The following is a 19,934-nucleotide window of genomic DNA, read 5'->3' as shown; positions in this document are numbered from 1 at the left end:
GCAGCGGCATTGGCAATCTCAATCGTGAGAGGAACGTTCACGAGAGCTTTTGATCCCTTAACGAAGGGACCATCCACATGAACTACCTCCCAAATGCTGTTGCCCAGAGAGCGGCTTGGTGCCATTTTGGGTGCATATTCCCATACAGTGATGACGTGGTTTGGCGAGCCCCATCTTTAGAAACTCATCTCTGGGCACACAGCTAAGTGCTGGGAAAAAGGGAGGATTCTTTTTTTATTGGTTCTATCCCCTTTACTGTTGTAGCCTGTCTTCGAGGCACCTCAAATAGGAATTTTGGTTATCTCACGTTTCATTATTATCCCATTTTGATTTATTTCCATTATAAACATTTGATTTCTGTTTATTAAAACCCTGTTTGTGAACTTTGCTTGTGTTGTCTATTTGTTGTAGGTTCGAGTATAAGCTTTTGTCCTCTGGCGTGGTGGACGTGTCTGGTTCGTGTCTTTGCCGCCTCTGTCCCCTGCGCGCCATAATCTCCAAGGATAACATATACGCCTCCAAGGGAAATCTTTCAGTTATCTATTCAGGTTGGTCTTAAACACCCTGGACGTGGCAGTATCCACCCAACTGACTCCTTGAAAGGGAGGAACGAGACTCTGGGAGGTAAAATGTATGGAGGAATGTGGGTCTGGGATGGTGGAGGTCTTGCATGTGGTCGGGTCAGAAATCTGTTATATTTATCGTGTTAAATGGGAGTATCAATTATTATATGTCACCAGTTATACGATTATTAAAAAAAAAATTAAAGTGTTTTCTAAAGACCATTGTGAGAGATGTTGTGTTATCCTGAACACCTACAGCATCTCGGTATGATAAACGTTATTTTTTTGTCGAAAATTTGAACCCCTGCCTTTCAATCAAAATTGTGGATCCATCTCTGACTTTGGAATATTGCATTTTCCCTCACTTTAGAACAACGCACTGGACAGGAAAGGTTGACTTTAACATATGACGAAAATATCCATGTTTTAAATAATCCTACCAAGAAGAGAAATTGCTTGTGCATCTTTAATCTGTGGGAGAATTTCACGAAATGCAATGCAAACACCATTTTGCTCTAATTCCTCCACAAACTGAGCAACAGCAGGGCGTCCATAATCGTCATTAACCGCAATCGTACCAACATAGAGCCAAGAGAAATGTTGCACGAGATGTGCCAGTGCTGTAGCTTGGTGTTGATCACTTGCAAGGGTGCGCAGGAAGGATGGAAACTGTAATTTGTCACTCAAGCATTTGCAGGATGAGGCGTAGCTCACCTGAAATAGATCACAAATACAATCTCAATCAGCCTAATGTGACACTCTCATAACACCAAAACATTCTCATTTTGTTTTATACTTTATCTGCCTATCATATTAATGATGGGGTAAAAGATTATGAAGGGATATTTGAACAATGGTCATTAAATAGTTATCCAAGTAGGATAAAGCAATTCAGGAAATGCCAATAATTCTGCATGTAAAATTGAGGCTCAGAGAAGAATGAGATGAAGAGATTTTATTAAATTTCTTACATATTATATTTAACTATACAACAGTCTCTGTGTCGTAAAATGCAGACAAAAGACAATATGTATCGATAAAATTTACTATACTGCATTTCCCAAAGTTTATGACTGATGAAATTTTGAAATAATTACATCTAATTGTATATTACAATACATTGGCATTTCTTGGACTACTGTGAATGTCTCATTTCAAGAACATTTTAAATGCCTCACCTGCAAACAAAAAAGTATTGATATTATGTTTAACCACACTACTTCTCCGTTATCTAAGATTGAGAATGGAAAGGGTTTTTTGCCGTTCATAGTAATCTTACTTGAGGGATGTAATAAATTCCAAAAAGACGAGCCATCATCAAGGCGAGTGTTGATCCATATGTACCGACGACAGCATTATGAACGCAAATTATATTCTCCTCTTGGTCTTGTTCCATGTATTGTAAAGAATGCTTCACTGTTGTTGGCATATTAAAGCAAGTATCATGTATGTTATAGCCAATTGTTGTCATGGGCAGCAAGGAACTATTTTCATTGATCTCATTCACAGCAAAAACCATTCCCATTGCCCAACGAAAGCCCCTAGGGTAAAAACTAAAAAGTACATTCAACTTATGAAATCAGAACTTCCAATGAAGGAATATAATCACTTCCTGATTTTAATTTATTTTTAAATTTAAATAAGCAACAACTGTAATTACATCAAAACCACATTAATCTCTGTTATCTCTCTTCTGTAAAACCAAATGTTTATGTTTTAAAGAACAAATTAATATACATCCTTTCAGTCGTGGCCAAAAGTATTGACACCGTTGCACTTTTTTCAAATAATGCACCATTTCTTCCAGTAAAATTGTTGAAATTAAAAATATATTTTGGTATCCATCTGTGTATTTCTTTAGTTTGCAGTGGAACCAAACAAAAAAGGCTGAAAAAATTACAGGATCTTCGCTCATTCCACAAATAATTTCGAAAATGGCCAGGACAACATTATCGGCACCTTTTCAAAGTTGTGAGAAATAATTAGATTTCAAGCAGGTGATTCTCCTTTTCTTTGGAAATGAACTCGCCTGTGGTGAGAGTCCGATGCCTGCAATATAAAAATCACCCATTTTTCACACATAGAAATCACCCAAAATTTGAATAGAGAAAAGGAATCATTCTGCTGTTTCGTCACTGTGTGTACTACAATGAGCATGGAGAAAAGAAAGAAAACCACAGAATTGTCTGAGGAGGTCAGACATAAGAATGTAACCAAGCATGGATAATCTCAAAGTGAAAAGTCCATCTCCAGAGACCTTGATGTTCCTGTATCCACTGTACACAATGTTGTCAGGAAGTTAAAGAAAAATGGCACTGTAGCCAACCTTCTTGGATGTGGCCGCAAGAGAAAAATTGACCGAAGATTGCCGCGAAGGAGTGTTTGAATGGTGGAAAAAGCACATCGATCAACTGCCAAACAGATTAAATCTGACCTTCAGACACAAGGTTCAACAGTTTCAAGTTGCAAGATCTGTAGCCAACTGAATGAAGGCGGTTCTATGGTAGGAGACTCAGAAGGAGCTGAGAGAGAGAGATAGAGATAGAGATAGAGATGGAGATGGAGACGGAGACGGAGACGGAGACGGAGACGGAGACGGAGACGGAGACGGAGACGGAGACGGAGACGGAGACGGAGACGGAGACGAGGAAAGCCCGACTGGAGTTTGCCAAAACACACCTGACCAAGCCAAAATCCTTCTGCGAGAATGTCCTGTGGACAGATGAGTACATCATCTCAATGTTGCAGAAAAAAATGAAGCCTTCAAGGAAAATGACACCTTCCCTACAGTCAAACGTGGAGGAGGTTCAGTGTTGTTTTGGGGTTGCTGTGGTGCCTCTGTCAATCAGTGCCTTGATTGTGTGCATGGCATCATGAAATCAGAAGATTACCAAGGCATTTTGGAGCGCAATGTTCAACCCATTGTCTGAATGAGGGAGCTCCGTCGAAGGTCATGGGTCTTCCAGCAGGACAATGACCCCAAACACCCAGGAATGGTTCAAGACAAAATGCTGGACTGTTTGGAAGTGGCTAGCAATGAGTCCAGATCTAAATCCCATTCAATACCTGTGGGGAGATCTGAAAACAGCAGTTGGTAGAAGGCACCCTTCAAATCTGGGAGAACTAGAGCAGTTTTCACCAGAAGAGTAGATGCTGGTGCTCAAGTAGATGGTGGCAAACCCTATCAGGAATTATCTGACCAAAGTCCTTGCCCAGCACTGAGAGCAGCATCACCCCTCGGTCATTGCTGCAGTCCTGGTGATCACCCTTTCCTTTCCATAGAGGAACAACCAGGCCCCTCTTCCAGTCAGTTGGGATGATGCCTGTGTTCCAGACAGAGCACTGAACTATGTGAAACAACACGAGTGCAGCATTTCCACAAGCCTTTAGAAGTAAAGCATGGATGCCACAGATCCCAGGAGCTTTACCCATTCAACTAGTTCACTGCAGCCTGTTTCCACAAAATGAAGAAAGACCACAGTTGATTTGGAGGGTCAGGAATAGGGAGAGTATCTACCCATGACATCCAACTCAACAGCTGGTGGATCAGCCTGGTACAGCCGCTCAAAGTAACTGGCCCAGCAGGCTTTCACTTCGGACTCCTCTGTCAAGAGCCCACCACCGTCCGCTTTTATTGCAGTACACTGAGGGATCGGCTTGGAGGAACGCAATGCATAAATTATCCTGTATGCAGGATGATATTTATTTGACCACATGTGATGCTCTACTCCATCACAGTTTCCTAACACATTGGCCTCCTTGTCCACCCTAAGCACATGTACAGTTTTATGCCTCAGCTCTCTGAACAGCTCAGCTCAGCCATTCCAGCCTGGTCCTGTGACTGGAAAATGGTATCCAGTGTCCCTTGAGAGACAAAATTCTTATTCACCCTACGGTGAGTTCCAAGACATCTACCGGCAACATCAAGGATGGTGGTCTTGAAGGCACTCCACAACTCCTCAGGATTCACCAAAGCACCCAGACACCCCCTAAACCCCCCTCCGCCCCCCAAAAAACCTTCACTCAACCTGTTTAAAAACTCCTTAGCCACCCACTTATCCTTGAGCCACCCACTTATCCAGACCAAAACATGTCTCCAACCCATCCCTAACAGATCCAATTAATGCATTGAAATCCCCCAAGACTAAAAGAGTTTCTCACCTGTGGCACTGATTAACCACAGACTCGAGCATAGCAGACAATGTGTACTTCACGGTGAGATCAGTCGCCTCAGTTGGACAATATGCAGAGACCAGAGAAACGACACCCAAGGAGTGACAAATCCTTCATCTTTTAATATGGTCGTTGACTGGTGTTAGATAAATTACCATTGGAATCAGCTTATTGGACACAGCTACAGTAACTCCTTGGGTATGTTAACCATTAGAGCGACCAGACACATAACAGCTGTAACCACCCACCATGATCTCAACGCAATCTGGTCTCCAAACCGCAGAGAGTGCGTCAATACTGATGTCCAAACGCATGAGCTCAGATGCGAGCATAGACAGGTGATCATCCTCTCTTTCGGATTGGACATTCCAGGCACCCACCCGAAGGGACCGCCCTAAGTTAACCCAAGGAGATGTTTAAATAAACCAATTATGTCTTCTTTTTGCAGACCTGCATTAAAACCTTGTGAGAGTAGTTGATACTCATGTTGAAAACTTGATTTTGTGAAAATTATTAAATTATCAAAATCTAAAAAGTTTGGAGTAAGGAGCATCTACAAAATCGGCAGGTTTTTCCACATCCGCATGAACCAATTATGAGACATCTCAATGAATTTGGAAGATATTTATGGTTGTTAAATTTATCATATTTTCCCAAATGGGTAAAAAGTCATTCATTTATATACTTAGAAAATAAATGATATGAATTTTCATTGCCTTTTTTAGAAACTATTTTTTATCCTGAGTACAGGATTAATTTCAAGATAATCTATTATTTTATTCATTCAATACCTTGTGTTCATATTTCCCTGAAAATGGCAATCAATATTGTATATAAATCCATGAAACATTACCATCATTTGTTCAGTCTCTTCTCTTGCAAAAAAGGTCTATCACCCTCATACTTAACATTCATTTCTCTTATTAGACTTGTAAAATAATTCATTTTTGGTGTAATTTTGAAACAGTTATGTTCCTTTAAAAAAAAAATTATTTTCATTAATAAGAAGATAATCACAGATTATACATTGTTTATGGGCTTTTGACTCTGTATTTAATCCCACTCGATCACATGCAGTTCAATTCTCAAATTTGTCAAATGGAGAATAAGGGAATTCAATAGGCTCAATTTCGAGGATACTATTCATATTTATAAAGCAAAAGATTAAATCAAATAAAATTCATCTTCGGTATCATCTTCAGTACTTTCATTGGTGCTTTCACAAGCATCTAATAAACTACCTTCATAACTATCATTTGAACACAAACTCTCGGTATCATAACTGCCTTCTGTTCCAACAGAGATACTCTCATCACTCTCAGAATCATCAAAATCTTCACTTGAATAATGACTCATATTTAATTAGAAGAAAAAACATAACCATCGATATCTATATACTTTTTTCATTATCACATTGAACTACTACATATTTTTACATCAAAGGTAATTTTAAAATGGTCCTTTACTACGACTGAACAAAATGTCATTTCACCTGATAAATTAACATCCTTTATTTCATCAAGATTTACATCTTTAAGGTTGTTGAAAATAATTCAAATTTCTCCTTGCTTATTGCTGATGGTCTTATCTTTTCTTTCTAAAGCTTCATCCAGAAGGTTTTTCTGTTTTGATACTTTTTCTTGTTTCATCCTTTTTCTAGTTTTGAATATATTGCCATAAGGAGAGGAGAAACTTTTGTTTGAGCTACTTTAATTGATGTTCTTCCAGATATATGAAAATCCCTTCCACTGAAGGAAATTGAAGAACTCATGTTATTAACTATAACTTTTTATACAATAGTTGGATAATTATCTTTGTTCAATTTTATATCCTTAACATATTTATCAATGACTTTTATAAATGTTGAGATTGAGTGAAGCTTGTCTTTTATGTCTTGATACATTGTATATATTAAGTGAAAAAGTTGGTGGGTAAAATGGTTTTAATTACAGATTCACCCATAAATTAAACAGAATTTTCATCAAGGTAATTATGTTTCAAGCAAAGTTTTTCGATATAAATATGGTGAATACAACATACGGCGACGTTTGTAATCATGAATATAATTGCTATAAGAAACACCTTCAAACCAACAAACACACATTCAATCTTTTGAGACAAATATCTCCATTTGAATGCAAAACAAAACATTGTGTTGTCTGTTTCCGGGATGTCTCAAAAGAGAGATATAAAAACACCTTCAATCACAAAAACATGTAAACAACATTGATTGAAACTTGAAGAGAAATGAGAAGAAAATTGGATTAGAGGGAGATGTCATTGAGACAAAACCATTTGAAACAACTCTTCAAAGATGTTTTAAAGATTGGAAGGTGGTAAAACTTATAAGATTTAAGATTAGTGTAAGGTCCAGTTGGGAAGCAATTCATATCTCAAAGGATTCAATTATAAAGGTTGTTAGTAGAATGTTGAAAAAACATAAATCATTCAAAATACATCTTGGAGCCTCATTTCCTTTCTCAAGAGAAGACAATGTTATTGAAGAAAAACATATGAGAACAAATCCATCACACCTTATTACATCAAGTGATAGCATCCTTAAATCTCCAAACTTTGAAGAGCTTATTCGATTTGAATTAGAAGAACAACAACAAGGTAGTGGGTCCAACATTGGGAATGTTTCTTATATCGATCTTAATATTCTTAAATCCACTCTGCTAAAGGCTTCTTCTTGTGTTGATTTGCCTGAGGATATATTGAATACAAAGTAATAATTAATATTAAAAACTGACAATAAATGCTTTCTCTGGAGTATCTTTGCACATTTCTATGCACCTGAAAGGGACTGTGAAAAAGTTTCAAAGTATTAGAAATATGAGAATAAATTAGAAAGTGGGGATCGAGGCATCAATACCTAGAGGAGAACCCATGAGCTTAAAAGATATAACAAAGTCTGTTTAAAGATATAACAAACAAACCCATCAATAAATGTTTATGGTTTAATTGATAAAAACAAAGTCCAAATTGTAAGAGTTCATAATACTATATCCAATGATAATTGGTCAAATGACCAGCATGTAGATATCCTTTATTTTGCTAATAAAGAAACCGCTCATTGTGCTTTTATCAAAAACTTTTCTAGATTGGTAATTATTCAATTTTATATCTCAAAGCAAAAATCATATCCTTGCAAGAGATGTCTAAATGTCTTCCGATCTCAACAAAGACCTGATAAACATTTAAAGTATTGTTCTAATCATAAAGCAGCAGTTGTTGAGATGCCAGAACCATGAGAGAAAGTTGTATTGAATGAAAGTAATAAATGTGTGAAACACCCATTTGTAATATATTCAGATTTTGAGAGCATCTTGGAAAAGACTGATGATATTAAACAATATCAAAAGAATATCAAAAGAAAAGGTTTTTTTTATTACATTACATCATCTCAAGGAAGTAAATATGATAATTTGGAGTGGTATAGAGGATCTGATGCTGCTGATGAATTTGTTAACAGGATTGAGGATGATTGTATTAAGCTAACTGAAATTATGTCAAGAACAAATAAAGCCATTGACATCTCCAAATTAAGAAAGAATTTGAAGATGCAAGGTTTTGTCAAATATGCTCAGAGGCTTTGCTAAAAATCTGATAAAAGGGTGAGAGATCATTTCCTTATTTGGGGAAATATAGAGGAGGAGCTCATCATAATTGTAATCTTAATTATAGAAAAATCCTGGAAACATAACAACAATTCCTCATGCAGATCAAAATTACATCTCATTTACAAAACAGATTTATACTCATGATATGGGTGGAAATACAAATATTATATTTCTTGACTCTTATAAATTTATGACAAGCCCTCGAAGTTCCTTGGTTTCAAATATCTCGTCTTTTTCTATACATTCGTGTAAATTTAGTACTGAAGCTGACTTGGGTGAAGACATTCCTCTTATTACTAAAAAGGGCATTTTCCCATGTGATTATGTGGATTCTTTTGAAAGATTTAAAGAAACAAGACTTCGTCCTCATAAGCGTTTTTATAACAAGTTAGGAAGATGTCATATTTCAGGTGAATAATATGAAAGAGCAAAACAAGTTTGGAAAGAGTTTGAGATGAAGAATATGGGTGACTATCATGACCTATATTTTATAACTGATGTTTTATTACTCACTGATGTGTTTGACAAATTTAGAGCAGTTTGTTATAATCAAGTTCCTATGGACTTGACCCTGTCCATTTTTATACCTCTCCTGGACTAGCTCTTAATGATTTTGAGGACTTTCACAAGTTGCTGAATAATTCTGTATTTGGTAAAATAATGGAAAATACAAGGAATAGACAAAATGAAAGACTTGCTTCAACTTGGGAACAGGTGGAGAAGTTGATAAATAAACCAAGCTTTAAAAGAGTAGAAATATGTACAGATAATTTTTGTGCTGTTCATTTGAAAAAAGAGAGTATGAAGATGGATAAACCGATTTATGCAGGAACATCTGTTTTAGATCTTTCAAATTATTTAATGTATAATTACTTTTATAATAATGTAAAAGTGTTACTATATTTGGATATGGATAGCTTCATCCTATAGAAAAATACAGATGATTGTAAGGATAGGAAAGAAGATGAAGATATTTATGATACAATTAATTATGTTTCTAATAACGCACTCTTTACAAATAAGAATAGAGAGGTTATTCGTAAATTTCAAGAATAAATAGGTGAAAAGATACGAAGTGAATTTGTCAGTGTTAGATCAAAGGCATATGCTTATAAATACTTAACGAGATGGTTAAATTAATTCAAATGTGAAAAGAAACTGAAAGGTCAAAAGAAGAGTGTATTAAAAGAGACCACGAAGTTTCAACATTACCTTAAATGTATGTGGATGAGAAAGGATGTTTACAGAGAGATGAATCATATTTTAAATTATAATCACAAAATATTCTCAGAGACTGTTCATAAGAAAGCTCTAACAGTATTTGATGATATGTAATGAGTGAGTGATGGAATAAATACATCAACCTCTGTGTTTAAAGTGTAAGTATTAATAAAAAATGGAGTTGGGGGTTTGAATAGGCTACCACTGCATTATTTTTAATTGATGAATAAATTAATTATTCCTGAAAATAACACACAAATATTTTTATGATCACTTTATGACTATTCAATTTGATGAAGGAAATGATCACGTGAAAGGGGGGGGGGTGAAGTCCAGCACTGTAGGGATAGTAGTATCAAAAGGGAGGCGTTTGACGCAGTGATGTGTCCCAGTTTTAAATGTAGAAATATGAGTGAGCGTAAGCGAGCGAATATTGTCACTTTGAGAAATGGGACACACGACTGTGTCAAAGCCTCCCTTTTGATACTACTTCGGTGCCTTATTTATGATGTCATAATTGAATATGTAGAATGCTACATCTGATCATTATGAATTTTTTTGCATCTTGGGATTAAATGGTCCACAGAAAAAAATTGATGACATCGTCGGTCACGTGATTCAGCAGCCAAATTGGTAAAACAAAAAAAGCTTTAAAAAGTAGTAGCAGCAAAGCAGCGAAACTACTTTTTTGAAGTAGCGAAACAAATTGAGGCGAAACTTTACATGTCATTAATGCCTTTCCAGGAGGAACAAAACGTTCACACATATGATGTCATATATCACATGGTTAGGCAGGCATTTTGGATTTACCCTAAAACCAACAAATATAATCTTTTCCATAACGGCTTAACAGATCGAGTGGAAACATTACACAAACGTTTCCCAAGCCTTGAGTGTAGAGCACAAGTTTGTTTCGGAATAATTGATAGGTCGCATGGTTTGGCAGACATACTGAATTGAAGAAAAATATTAAATAACGTTTTCTCTGGAACTGCTTAATAAGTTGACATGAAACTTCACAATTATGATCTATTCGTGATGGGAATATATGTTTTATATTTCAACATGATGAAAGGTATGGTCTGACAGCCAGAATTATTTAATAATTTGATTGAGGTATTTTTTTTTGAATTAGGCTCAATGAGCTTTGCCAAGATGGGCTTTAGAGTAGAAGAGTAGCAGCTGAAATGTGAATCCTATCCAGGTTCCTCCTGATGATTTCATATTTGCTTTTTTCCTGTTTGGGTTCCTTCTGATTACTCCAATGCAGGACTGTACCTATTTGTTCTTCCATTTTATATGAATTGAATTTATTTTAATCCAATTGTGAATTGAATTGCATAATAATAATAATAATAATAATAATAATAATAATAATAAAAAACCTCATGGGTCAGGGTCAGGGTCAAAGCGGGTTTGCATTAAAGTGGGACTTCTTGGTAGTTGGTCATCCCTGCCAACAGATCTGAAGTGACAGTTCTAGTTGTGCTGCTATTAATTATGTAATACACCAGTATAAAAACGCCACACAAAATACAACACGAAAAAACTACACAAACAATACACAAAAGAAGTCCTGGTGAGGGTCTGCAATCTGTGATGGCTCCTTTTCTTGTTGAACACGTGTTGCTGAATTGTTCTCTATATAAACCAAGCAACACACTGCACTTCTTGTAGGGAGCCATTTGTAGTAAATGTGACACGACGTGTCACAGGAGATACTTGGAAATGGGTGGAAAAAAAACCTCAATAAACTGTGAAATGTTCTTTCACATGCAGCAAGTTGCATTCCAGAATCCCATTTCACAATATTTATGCCTCCGCTGATGAAATCGCCAAAGGCATAATGTTTTCAGGTTGTCTGTCTGTATGTTCGTCTGTTTGTGCTAACTTTATCTGTTTTTTTCTGCAACCCCTTATCTTATTGACAAAATTTTTTTCACCATCGGTGTGATTACTCGTTTAGAATGGCACATGACGTATTGTTCACCACAGGAAAAGGCCATTCACGGCCATTCACAACCAAGCAACACAATGCACTTCTTTACGGGAGCCATTTGAAGTAAATGTGACATCACGTGTCACAGGAGATACTTGGAAATGGGGGGAAAAAAACCTCAATAAACTGTGAATAGTTCTTTCACATGCAGCAAGTTGCATTCCAGTATCCCATTTCACAATATTTATGCCTCCGCTGAAGAAGTCGCCAAAGGCATAATGTTTTCAGGTTGTCTGTCTGTATGTACGTCCATTTGTGATAACTTTCTCTGTTTTCTCTGCAACCCCTTATCTTATTGCCAAAAAATTTTCACCATCGGTGTGATCCGTTAAGCAGTTAAGCGGTTTTGAAGAAAAAGGTTTCTAAATTTTCAGTTTTCAAGCTAACATGGCTGCCAAACCATGTGACCTATGGCATTGAAAATTTGGACTCTGCCCACAATTTTGTAGAGGATCACGTGTGTGAAGTTCTGTTTTGGTCAGATAATATTTGTTTTTCTATCCAATATGGCTGCCACACCACAAGAGCGATGACCGCATCATTTCCACACTGTATGCAGCATTAGTGTTACATGGTATTTGTTAAATTTTGCTTCAATCAGATAAGCGGTTCCAGAGAAAACATTATTTCATATTTTTCTTCAATCAAATATGGCCAACAAACCACATGACATCAAATATTCTTATCACCCTTGTGTCAACAAGGCATGCTTTATAGGTGTATGAAGTTTCCCCTCAATCTGTTCCGGCATTCTGGAGAAGAAGATTTTTGAAGGGTTTGCGTAAATGTAGGATGGCTGCCTGACCATGTGACCTTTGATGTCCCAGTTATCAAACTTTATTCAACATGGTTGGTTGTTCATTTATGTGCAGTTTCACTTTGATCTTTGAAGCCGTTCTGGGGAAGATTTTTTTTTCATAAAAAAACAACAATATGGCTGCCAAACCACGTGATCAAAGACATCATAAAAGGTTTTTTTTTCTGTCGATCCATCTATCCATATCTATTTTTTTTTCTGTTGAAACTCAACATTTTTCTTACTGATCAAATGCACCATTCTACTTGTAGAATTTTCACCGGGATAGCACTTCACCGATGATGTCATCTTCAAGTCATCCTTGTTAAAATTTAGAGTCGTTGCAGAGTCACTGCCAGGTGCCAAGTTAAAATTTTTATGACGGTGCGTTTTCGGAGATGCAGAGGTCAAAAGGTTTGTCCATTTTTTAAAACATGGCTGCCACCCCATGTGACCTATGGCATCATAATTATCATTAAATAGTTCTGCATGCGTTATCGGCATATCTGGTGAAAATTTTGTCAATCAGATAAGCGGTAGCAGAGCATACAGAAAATTTGCATTGATGAAAAAATGAAAAAAAAACAATACAGTTGGACGGAAGGATGGACGGACAACCCGAAAACATAATGCCAGCATGAAAGACTTCATCACCCAAGGCATAGAAATTGATGCTTGGCAAATGTCAAGTTCTCCTCATGGGAAATGCATGAATTTTTTTTTATCATGTCATTGGTGGCTTCGTTATGAAGTGATAATTGCATATGTCGAGCGTTTTATCCGATCAGTATGAAAATTTTGAGCGTCATCTGTGGAAAAATTATAGAGGAGGGGTGGGGGGGGGTGGGAATTGATGATGCCAAAGATCACGTGATTCAGCAGCCTCTTATAAAAACAAGCCATAAAAGCCTTCAAATATGTTCTCTGAAATAGCTGAACAGGTCGAGGCAAAACTTTTCACGTATGATAGACTATCCGTGAGAAACAAAGTTCTTCACCTTTGAGGTCATAGGTCACATGGTTTGGCAGCTATTATTAGTCCCCATTGGATTTAGTCTGAAATGGGGGCTTATGGATTTGGTCACAATTTTTGTGTTCATGCACACTTGCATGCATATGGACTGATTTTATTTGTACTTGGCACAAAGGCAAAAAATTATGATTATACATAGGCACATCATTTTGTTTAGCGATGCGATCAAAGACGCCCAACTGGTGGCCATTTTAGTTCTAAAAAAAACCCCGTGTTGAACACGTCCTCAACCATTTCTCGTACATGCATTTACCCATGTTTTTCAAACTTGGCAAACAGATAAGGAATGATACCTTCCATAAGCACACCATTTCTTTTCGTGATTATATCCAACATGGCCGACTTGTGGCCATTTTGTCACTTAAAAGTGTCCCCAATCATTTATCCAACATGCCTGGTCCGATTTTGTTCATTCTGGGCAAAAGCACAGTAGGTTATGGCATCACGAATCTCACTTTGTTTTGCAATGCGATCAAAGATGGCCGACTGGCGGCCATTTTAGTTTTTAAAAAAACCTGGTGTCTAACACTTCTTCAAGCATTTCTCTGCTATGCATTTACTGATGTTGTTCAAACTTGGCACAAGCACAGTACATGATGGCATAGACATGCATCTCACTTTATTTTGCGATCTGATCAAAGATGGCAAACTGTTAGACTGGCAGCCATTTTAGTTGTACATTTTTCCTGCAGGCATGATGGGCTGAATGGCCTCCATCTGTGTTGGATTTCCTTGTTTCCTTGTAACATAAATCTGGCTCAGCTCTTCAACTCTGTACAGCAAAATTACTAAAATAACGGAGGCAATGGCATTTTATGTCTTTTTTAAACTTGTTTTTTTAAAAGAATAAACCTTTAAAAGTATCCAGAGCGGCTTGACAGATCGAGAGGAAACTGCACCCATGTGTTCCTCGAGCCTTGGGGATATGAGGGTGTTCACAAATAATTAGATAGGTCACATGGTTTTGTAGCCATATTAGATGCGACGGAAATGTTGAACAAATTATTTCTCTTGAACCCCTTCATCAATTGACGTGAAACTTCACAATTACGATCGAGTAGTCATGTGGAATAGATGTTTTAAATTTCTACTTGATCAGACCAGCCATGTTACTTGATGGCAGCCAGAATTATGTAATGTTTGAATCTGGGTTCGGGGATTGAAATCAAGCTTGGCATAATTATGCATAATGATATAATAATGTGGGCGGAGACATATCTGGTGATGTAGTGACAACAGATGCCCTTCAAGTTTCTAATGGTTTGCATTTGGAATGGTAATTTGTGGACCTCCTTTAGATTGTTGTGTTCATCATTAATATCATGATAAATATAATAATTCAAGAGTTAAAAAATGCATAACTCATTGAGAAAGAAGATATTTGTTGGAACATAAATTTTGTTCTTTTATTAGGTTTGTTACTCCCCATTGTACTTCGTCTGAAACGGGGGAGGGCTTATGGATTTGGTCTCGATTTTTGTGTTCATGCATGCACGGCCAGTGTGTGTGTGTGTGTGTGTGTGTGTGTGTGTGTGTGTGTGTGTGTGTGTGTGTGTGTGTGTGTGTGTGTGTGTGTGTGTGTGTGTGTGTGTATGCACGTGCATGTACAGATGCACATCATTTTGTTTTGGGATGTGATCAAAGATGGTTGACTTGCGGCCATTTTTTGTTGTAAAAAACCCAATATTGAACAATTCCGCAACTATTTCTCAGACGTGCATCTACTGATGTTGTTCAAACTTCAGATATTGAATGATACCTTACATATGCATGTCATTTTTATTGGAGATCAGATCAAAGATGGCCGATTTGCTTTTATTTTTTTGACTTAAATGTGTCCACAACCATTTCTCAGATATGCATGGTCCGATATTATTCAAACTTGGCACAAGCACAGTACACAATGGCATGCACTTGCACATAACTTTATTTTGCGATCTGCTCAAAGATGGCTGACTGTGACTGGTAGAATTCTGGCCATTTTAGTTGTAAAATAAAAAACCCCGTGTTGAACCCATCCTCTTCCATTTCTTGGACCTGCATTTACCAATGTTGTTCAAACTTGGCACATGGAAAATGAATGATAGATGAAATAAGTATCTCATGTTTTTTTGGCGAGATCAGATCCAAGATGACTGACTGGCAGCCATTTTATTTGTACAAAACCTGATGTTGTACACGTCCTCAACCATTTCTCGGATATGCATATTTTAATGTTGTTCAAACTTGGCACAAGGCATACACCTGGATTATTCTTTTTTTTTGCGATCTGATCAAAGATGGTCGACTGGTAGACTTTCAGGCATTTTACTTGTTCAGAATGTTGGCGAGCCTTTTAATTTCCACACAGCAAAACTATTAATACAGCAGTGGCTATGCCATTTTGTGTCATATTTATTTGTTTTGATTGAATTAAAAACTGTAACACTGAAGACCACAAATCACCTTTTGGCATTTTCAAAACACTTCCGTTTGCTGAACTTGGCAAAATACAGTAATACCTCACCATACGTTCGGGATGTGTTCATGAAAAACCGAGTGTATTGTGAATCAGCTTGTAGCGAAAAAAGTTTTCCCATCAGAATAATGTTATATATCAGAGATACCGTCCTGAAGCATGTCAAAAACCAGCATTTTTCCCCAAATATGAGTTCTAAAGATATTGTTGTGCTTATTAATGATTAATAAATGTACATGCAGTACAGTACTGGACAGTAAAAATCAACATCCTCCTTCTCAAGTTCCTCGAATCTCAGTTGCCTGTCCATTTCAACAATGTTTTCAATAACATCTTGAATCATCTCCAATTCAATCCTCCCTTGAAAACAATTATGCCAGTTTCCTCCGTACACCAAAGAGGTTTGCAGACTTAACTTCCTTCCAAGACTCTTTGATGTTCTTGATTGCAGAAAATATGTTGTGCCTATTCTAGAGCTCTTTGACGTTTCAAAATGTCCAATTTCATTTGGGGGGGAAATGCTTAATTTAATTTTCTTGGGCTGTGGAATTTCCAACTTTCAGACACAAATGAAACAGCAATAAAATCATATCAAATCGTTGAGCAAATTGTAAGCACACAGACTAAATGTGTTCAGAAAACTTTTACATCAATTTTATTACTTGCTTTATCACATTCTTTAATTTCTGTTACACTGACCTAAGTATTTATTTGTTAAAAGAAAAAACGATCTGAAGGCACCTACTTTTTCAGGGTTTATGCAGGACATACTGCACTGCACTGTATGCCCAAATATCTGCTATGTGCCAACACATCAGATTAAATGGAATACTTGGAGTGAGTGGAGCTGCTGGAGTGGAATGTAAATTTCAGTGAAATGTAGTGATTTGGATATCCTGAAATACAGATTTGCTCACATTACATTAATCTAATATAAAACCGTGTGATTTTGTTTTAACCTTTAAAAGTGAAATACAATTAAAGCTCTTTAATGGTCAAGGAAACATCATGGACTGGAGCATGTCCAGACCGTTTATTGTGCAACACTGGGGTGGAACACATTGGCTATGTCTGAAGCCAGTGAACTAATTGGGGAGGTCGAGTCACAATGTATAAGGAGCATAAAACGGAAACAAGTTATTACTGTATTACATTGTTCTTCATAAAGACCAATCAAATTTTCCGTGCATAGACCCCACCCATGTCCGTGTTTCTCAACACAGCACGGGGTCATGTGTTCTCTGTACTCTCCAACTACTTTTGGTCTTGATATTAACCTTATAATGTAAACAACACGAAACACATTAGCAATAACTATTGTCAAGATGAAGTGATTCTCAAAAATATATTTTGCAACAATAATCCTGAAAATAATAATTACTTACTCTGTGCAGCCAGGTAACTCTGGTGTTGTTTCAAATGACTCCTCTTTTTTGCTGATTCCAAAGTGTACAGGAAATAGTCCAACGAGTATGATGTCACCTGTTTTTATCAAACCATTCTGTTCTTTCTCATCTAAAATAAAACAATTGCTTGTGCACACAAGGGCGATTTGCACACAAGTTAAATACAACAAACTCAAAAAGAACAACTTTGAAGGCCGAAAAAGGTAATGCAAACCCATTTCCAAAATTGAAATGAAACAAGAGAAACACACACTTGCTTTTCTCATCATATTACTGGCTCACGTTAAGTAACATTGCATTCACCACCAAAGTGTCTGCTATAAATACACTTTGTTCTTCATAATTATTTAAGAAAAATATTAAATTGCTGACATTATTTGCAAGCAATTTCAGCACAATACACAGGCATTATGATGTTACTAAGTAGATAAGAGGCATTGATTAAACGTGTTATTAAAGTGTTGCAATATTTAAGTTGAATTGGTCTTCATTAACACACATTGCCGAAACACAGCTTTCATGATTGTGACACTTACTTTTGATATACAGAAGACATGAAATTGATTAGACTTTCCTGAACCTATAATCCCCTTTCTTTCCATATCAAGAAGAGGGGATGGGGCAGGCTTCTGCCTGGGGGATAGCCAGATGGAGGCCCCTGGAGTACCGGTGGAAAGTGGATGCAGCGACGCACTGCTCTGTTGATGCTCCCATACCTGACCTAACCTGATAACCCCCTCTCTGCTATCTTCCATACATCCAAGTTTTTTCTTATCTACAAATTTGTAAGTCTAATTCTGAACCCGATTGTCCAAATACTTGATGTAAATCAAATAAATAAAATATGTTTTTCTTTTCCGAATATTTAGAGGCAAGCTGATTACTTGTGTTTTATTGCTTCATCTTATAGCTAACAGTATGGCTTGTTGGTATGCATCCTCACCTCTGAGCCATCCAGCCTGGTTTTGAATTGTGACCCAGCTTTCAACTGTTATGCTGGCATCTCACAGGCAAGGTGATTCATCAATGTGTGGACCGTGACTTGGATGCACATTATTTGGGACTGGCATTAGTTGGTGGATGTTAAGGCCCGGTCACACCTTGACGTTTTAGCCAGCGATGGCAACGTATTAAAATGTATGTAAAACGCTGGCTGACGTTGAACTTTTGATGTTTTTTTTTAAGATTCGGACGTATTCATAACGACTTGGTCGTATGCATAACATATTAGTAATGGACACAGAACGTTTCGTTGTGTTATAGATAACTTATACCAACGAATGCTGAACCTGTTGTCGGCCTACACAACCGATGCCCAACGATAGTCTAACTTAGGCATAGCGCGTTGCACACATCCCCGACGATGTCGTGACGTAGCCTATTAAAAGGTTGACGCACAATGATTCGAATCATAACTGCCGTAGAAATGAAAGTGACAACATCGCGGTCACACCTTGGCGATCTTGCCAGCGTATGCTGACCTAAGAAAAATGTGTCTAAAACGTTGGGGGGCACGTCAAATACGGTATGAGAAAGTTTGGTATACGTGAGTACAACGCTAAAGTACGCTATCATACGTCGTAGTAAGTAGAGTACGTCAAGAAATTTTAAACATGTTCAAAATTTTACGACGTACTCGGCGTATGACACACGTTCCACATGCGATGGGGATAAGTTTTACACACGATATGTGGACGCTTACACACGTCCACAAAGGCTACTTATAAGCTACTCATAAGTCGAAACACGTCGCGGTAATGTCTTTTTTACTCGAAACTTATTTCTAACTTATGTTTGACGTGCTTTGAACCAATTCTTTACGTAGTCCCAACAAACATCGACTTATGTAAACGTATTCCAATGACGTCTTCCGGTCGACAAAAAAAAAAAAAAAATGAACGTGTTTCTAGGTTACAACTGCCATATAAAGACGTGTTCCCAGCAGTTTTGGGAATTGGTATATAAAAATGGTGTTCATAAAAGGGGAACCCAACAGTGTTTTCGAGTTCCTTTTTGAGTCGATGTCCATGTCAGCAGTAACAGTATCAGTATCAGTATTAGTATTAGTATTAGTATTAGTAGTAGTTTGTTCATGTTGGCAGTAGTAGGTGAGTGTGAGGGGGAGGGTGTGGGTTATGATGGATCGTCCTTGCGTCCGCGTGTCCACGGGTAGGTTCATAGGCTGCCACTCAACGATTTAAATGGCTGCATCTCCACTATTGAAAGTAGACGCTTGCGCTCAACAATTGGATTTTTTTTACACTCAACGACTTTTAAACGGTACCACTCAGCTATTTTCATTGTTTAAAATGAACGATTTAAATTGCTGTCACTCACCTTTGTTTTTTGACGCTGGGGTTTGGAAATTTGAAGCGTTTCTTCTGAACGTGTTAAAACGCTCAAACTCGACTATTTTAAATAGACGCTGCCGATGGACAATTGGAATCATAGCCAAGCTAGACATCGAAGTGTGAACATCCTCGTCATGCCGAAGAAAAGTTTGAAGAATGCTGCAAATAAGTGTCCTGGCCGTGGCCGTGGACGCTGACGCAAGGACGATCCATTATACCGACGTCTTTCAGCCTATGAGTAACTTAAAAGTAACGTCTGTCGATGTGTGGCAACGATCGCGTAACGTGCCAACAACACGTTAATCATAGGT

At 37.3% G+C, this 19,934-nt stretch overlaps 1 protein-coding gene across 1 annotated transcript in view; it reads right to left on the bottom strand.

The window, feature by feature from the left end:
* LOC147035886 (extracellular calcium-sensing receptor-like) overlaps positions 1-13,744 on the bottom strand; it is a 55,296-nt gene extending 41,552 nt beyond the window's left edge. The window contains exons 1-3 of the mRNA XM_085869848.1: positions 13,662-13,744; positions 1,843-2,104; positions 1,004-1,277 (exon numbers count right to left, since the gene is read on the bottom strand). Of these exons, the coding sequence (XP_085725974.1) occupies positions 1,004-1,277; positions 1,843-2,104; positions 13,662-13,744 (619 nt within the window). The remainder of the gene's footprint in view (positions 1-1,003; positions 1,278-1,842; positions 2,105-13,661) is intronic.
* Between the last annotated feature and the right edge of the window lie 6,190 nt (positions 13,745-19,934).

The sequence above is a fragment of the Eptatretus burgeri genome, chromosome 1, assembly GCF_056783735.1.
Source record: "Eptatretus burgeri isolate ZD-2024b chromosome 1, Ebu_testis_v1, whole genome shotgun sequence".
Lineage (NCBI taxonomy): Eukaryota > Metazoa > Chordata > Myxini > Myxiniformes > Myxinidae > Eptatretus > Eptatretus burgeri.
Note: the sequence above shows the minus strand (reverse complement) of the source record. Positions and strands in the feature narration are given on the sequence as shown.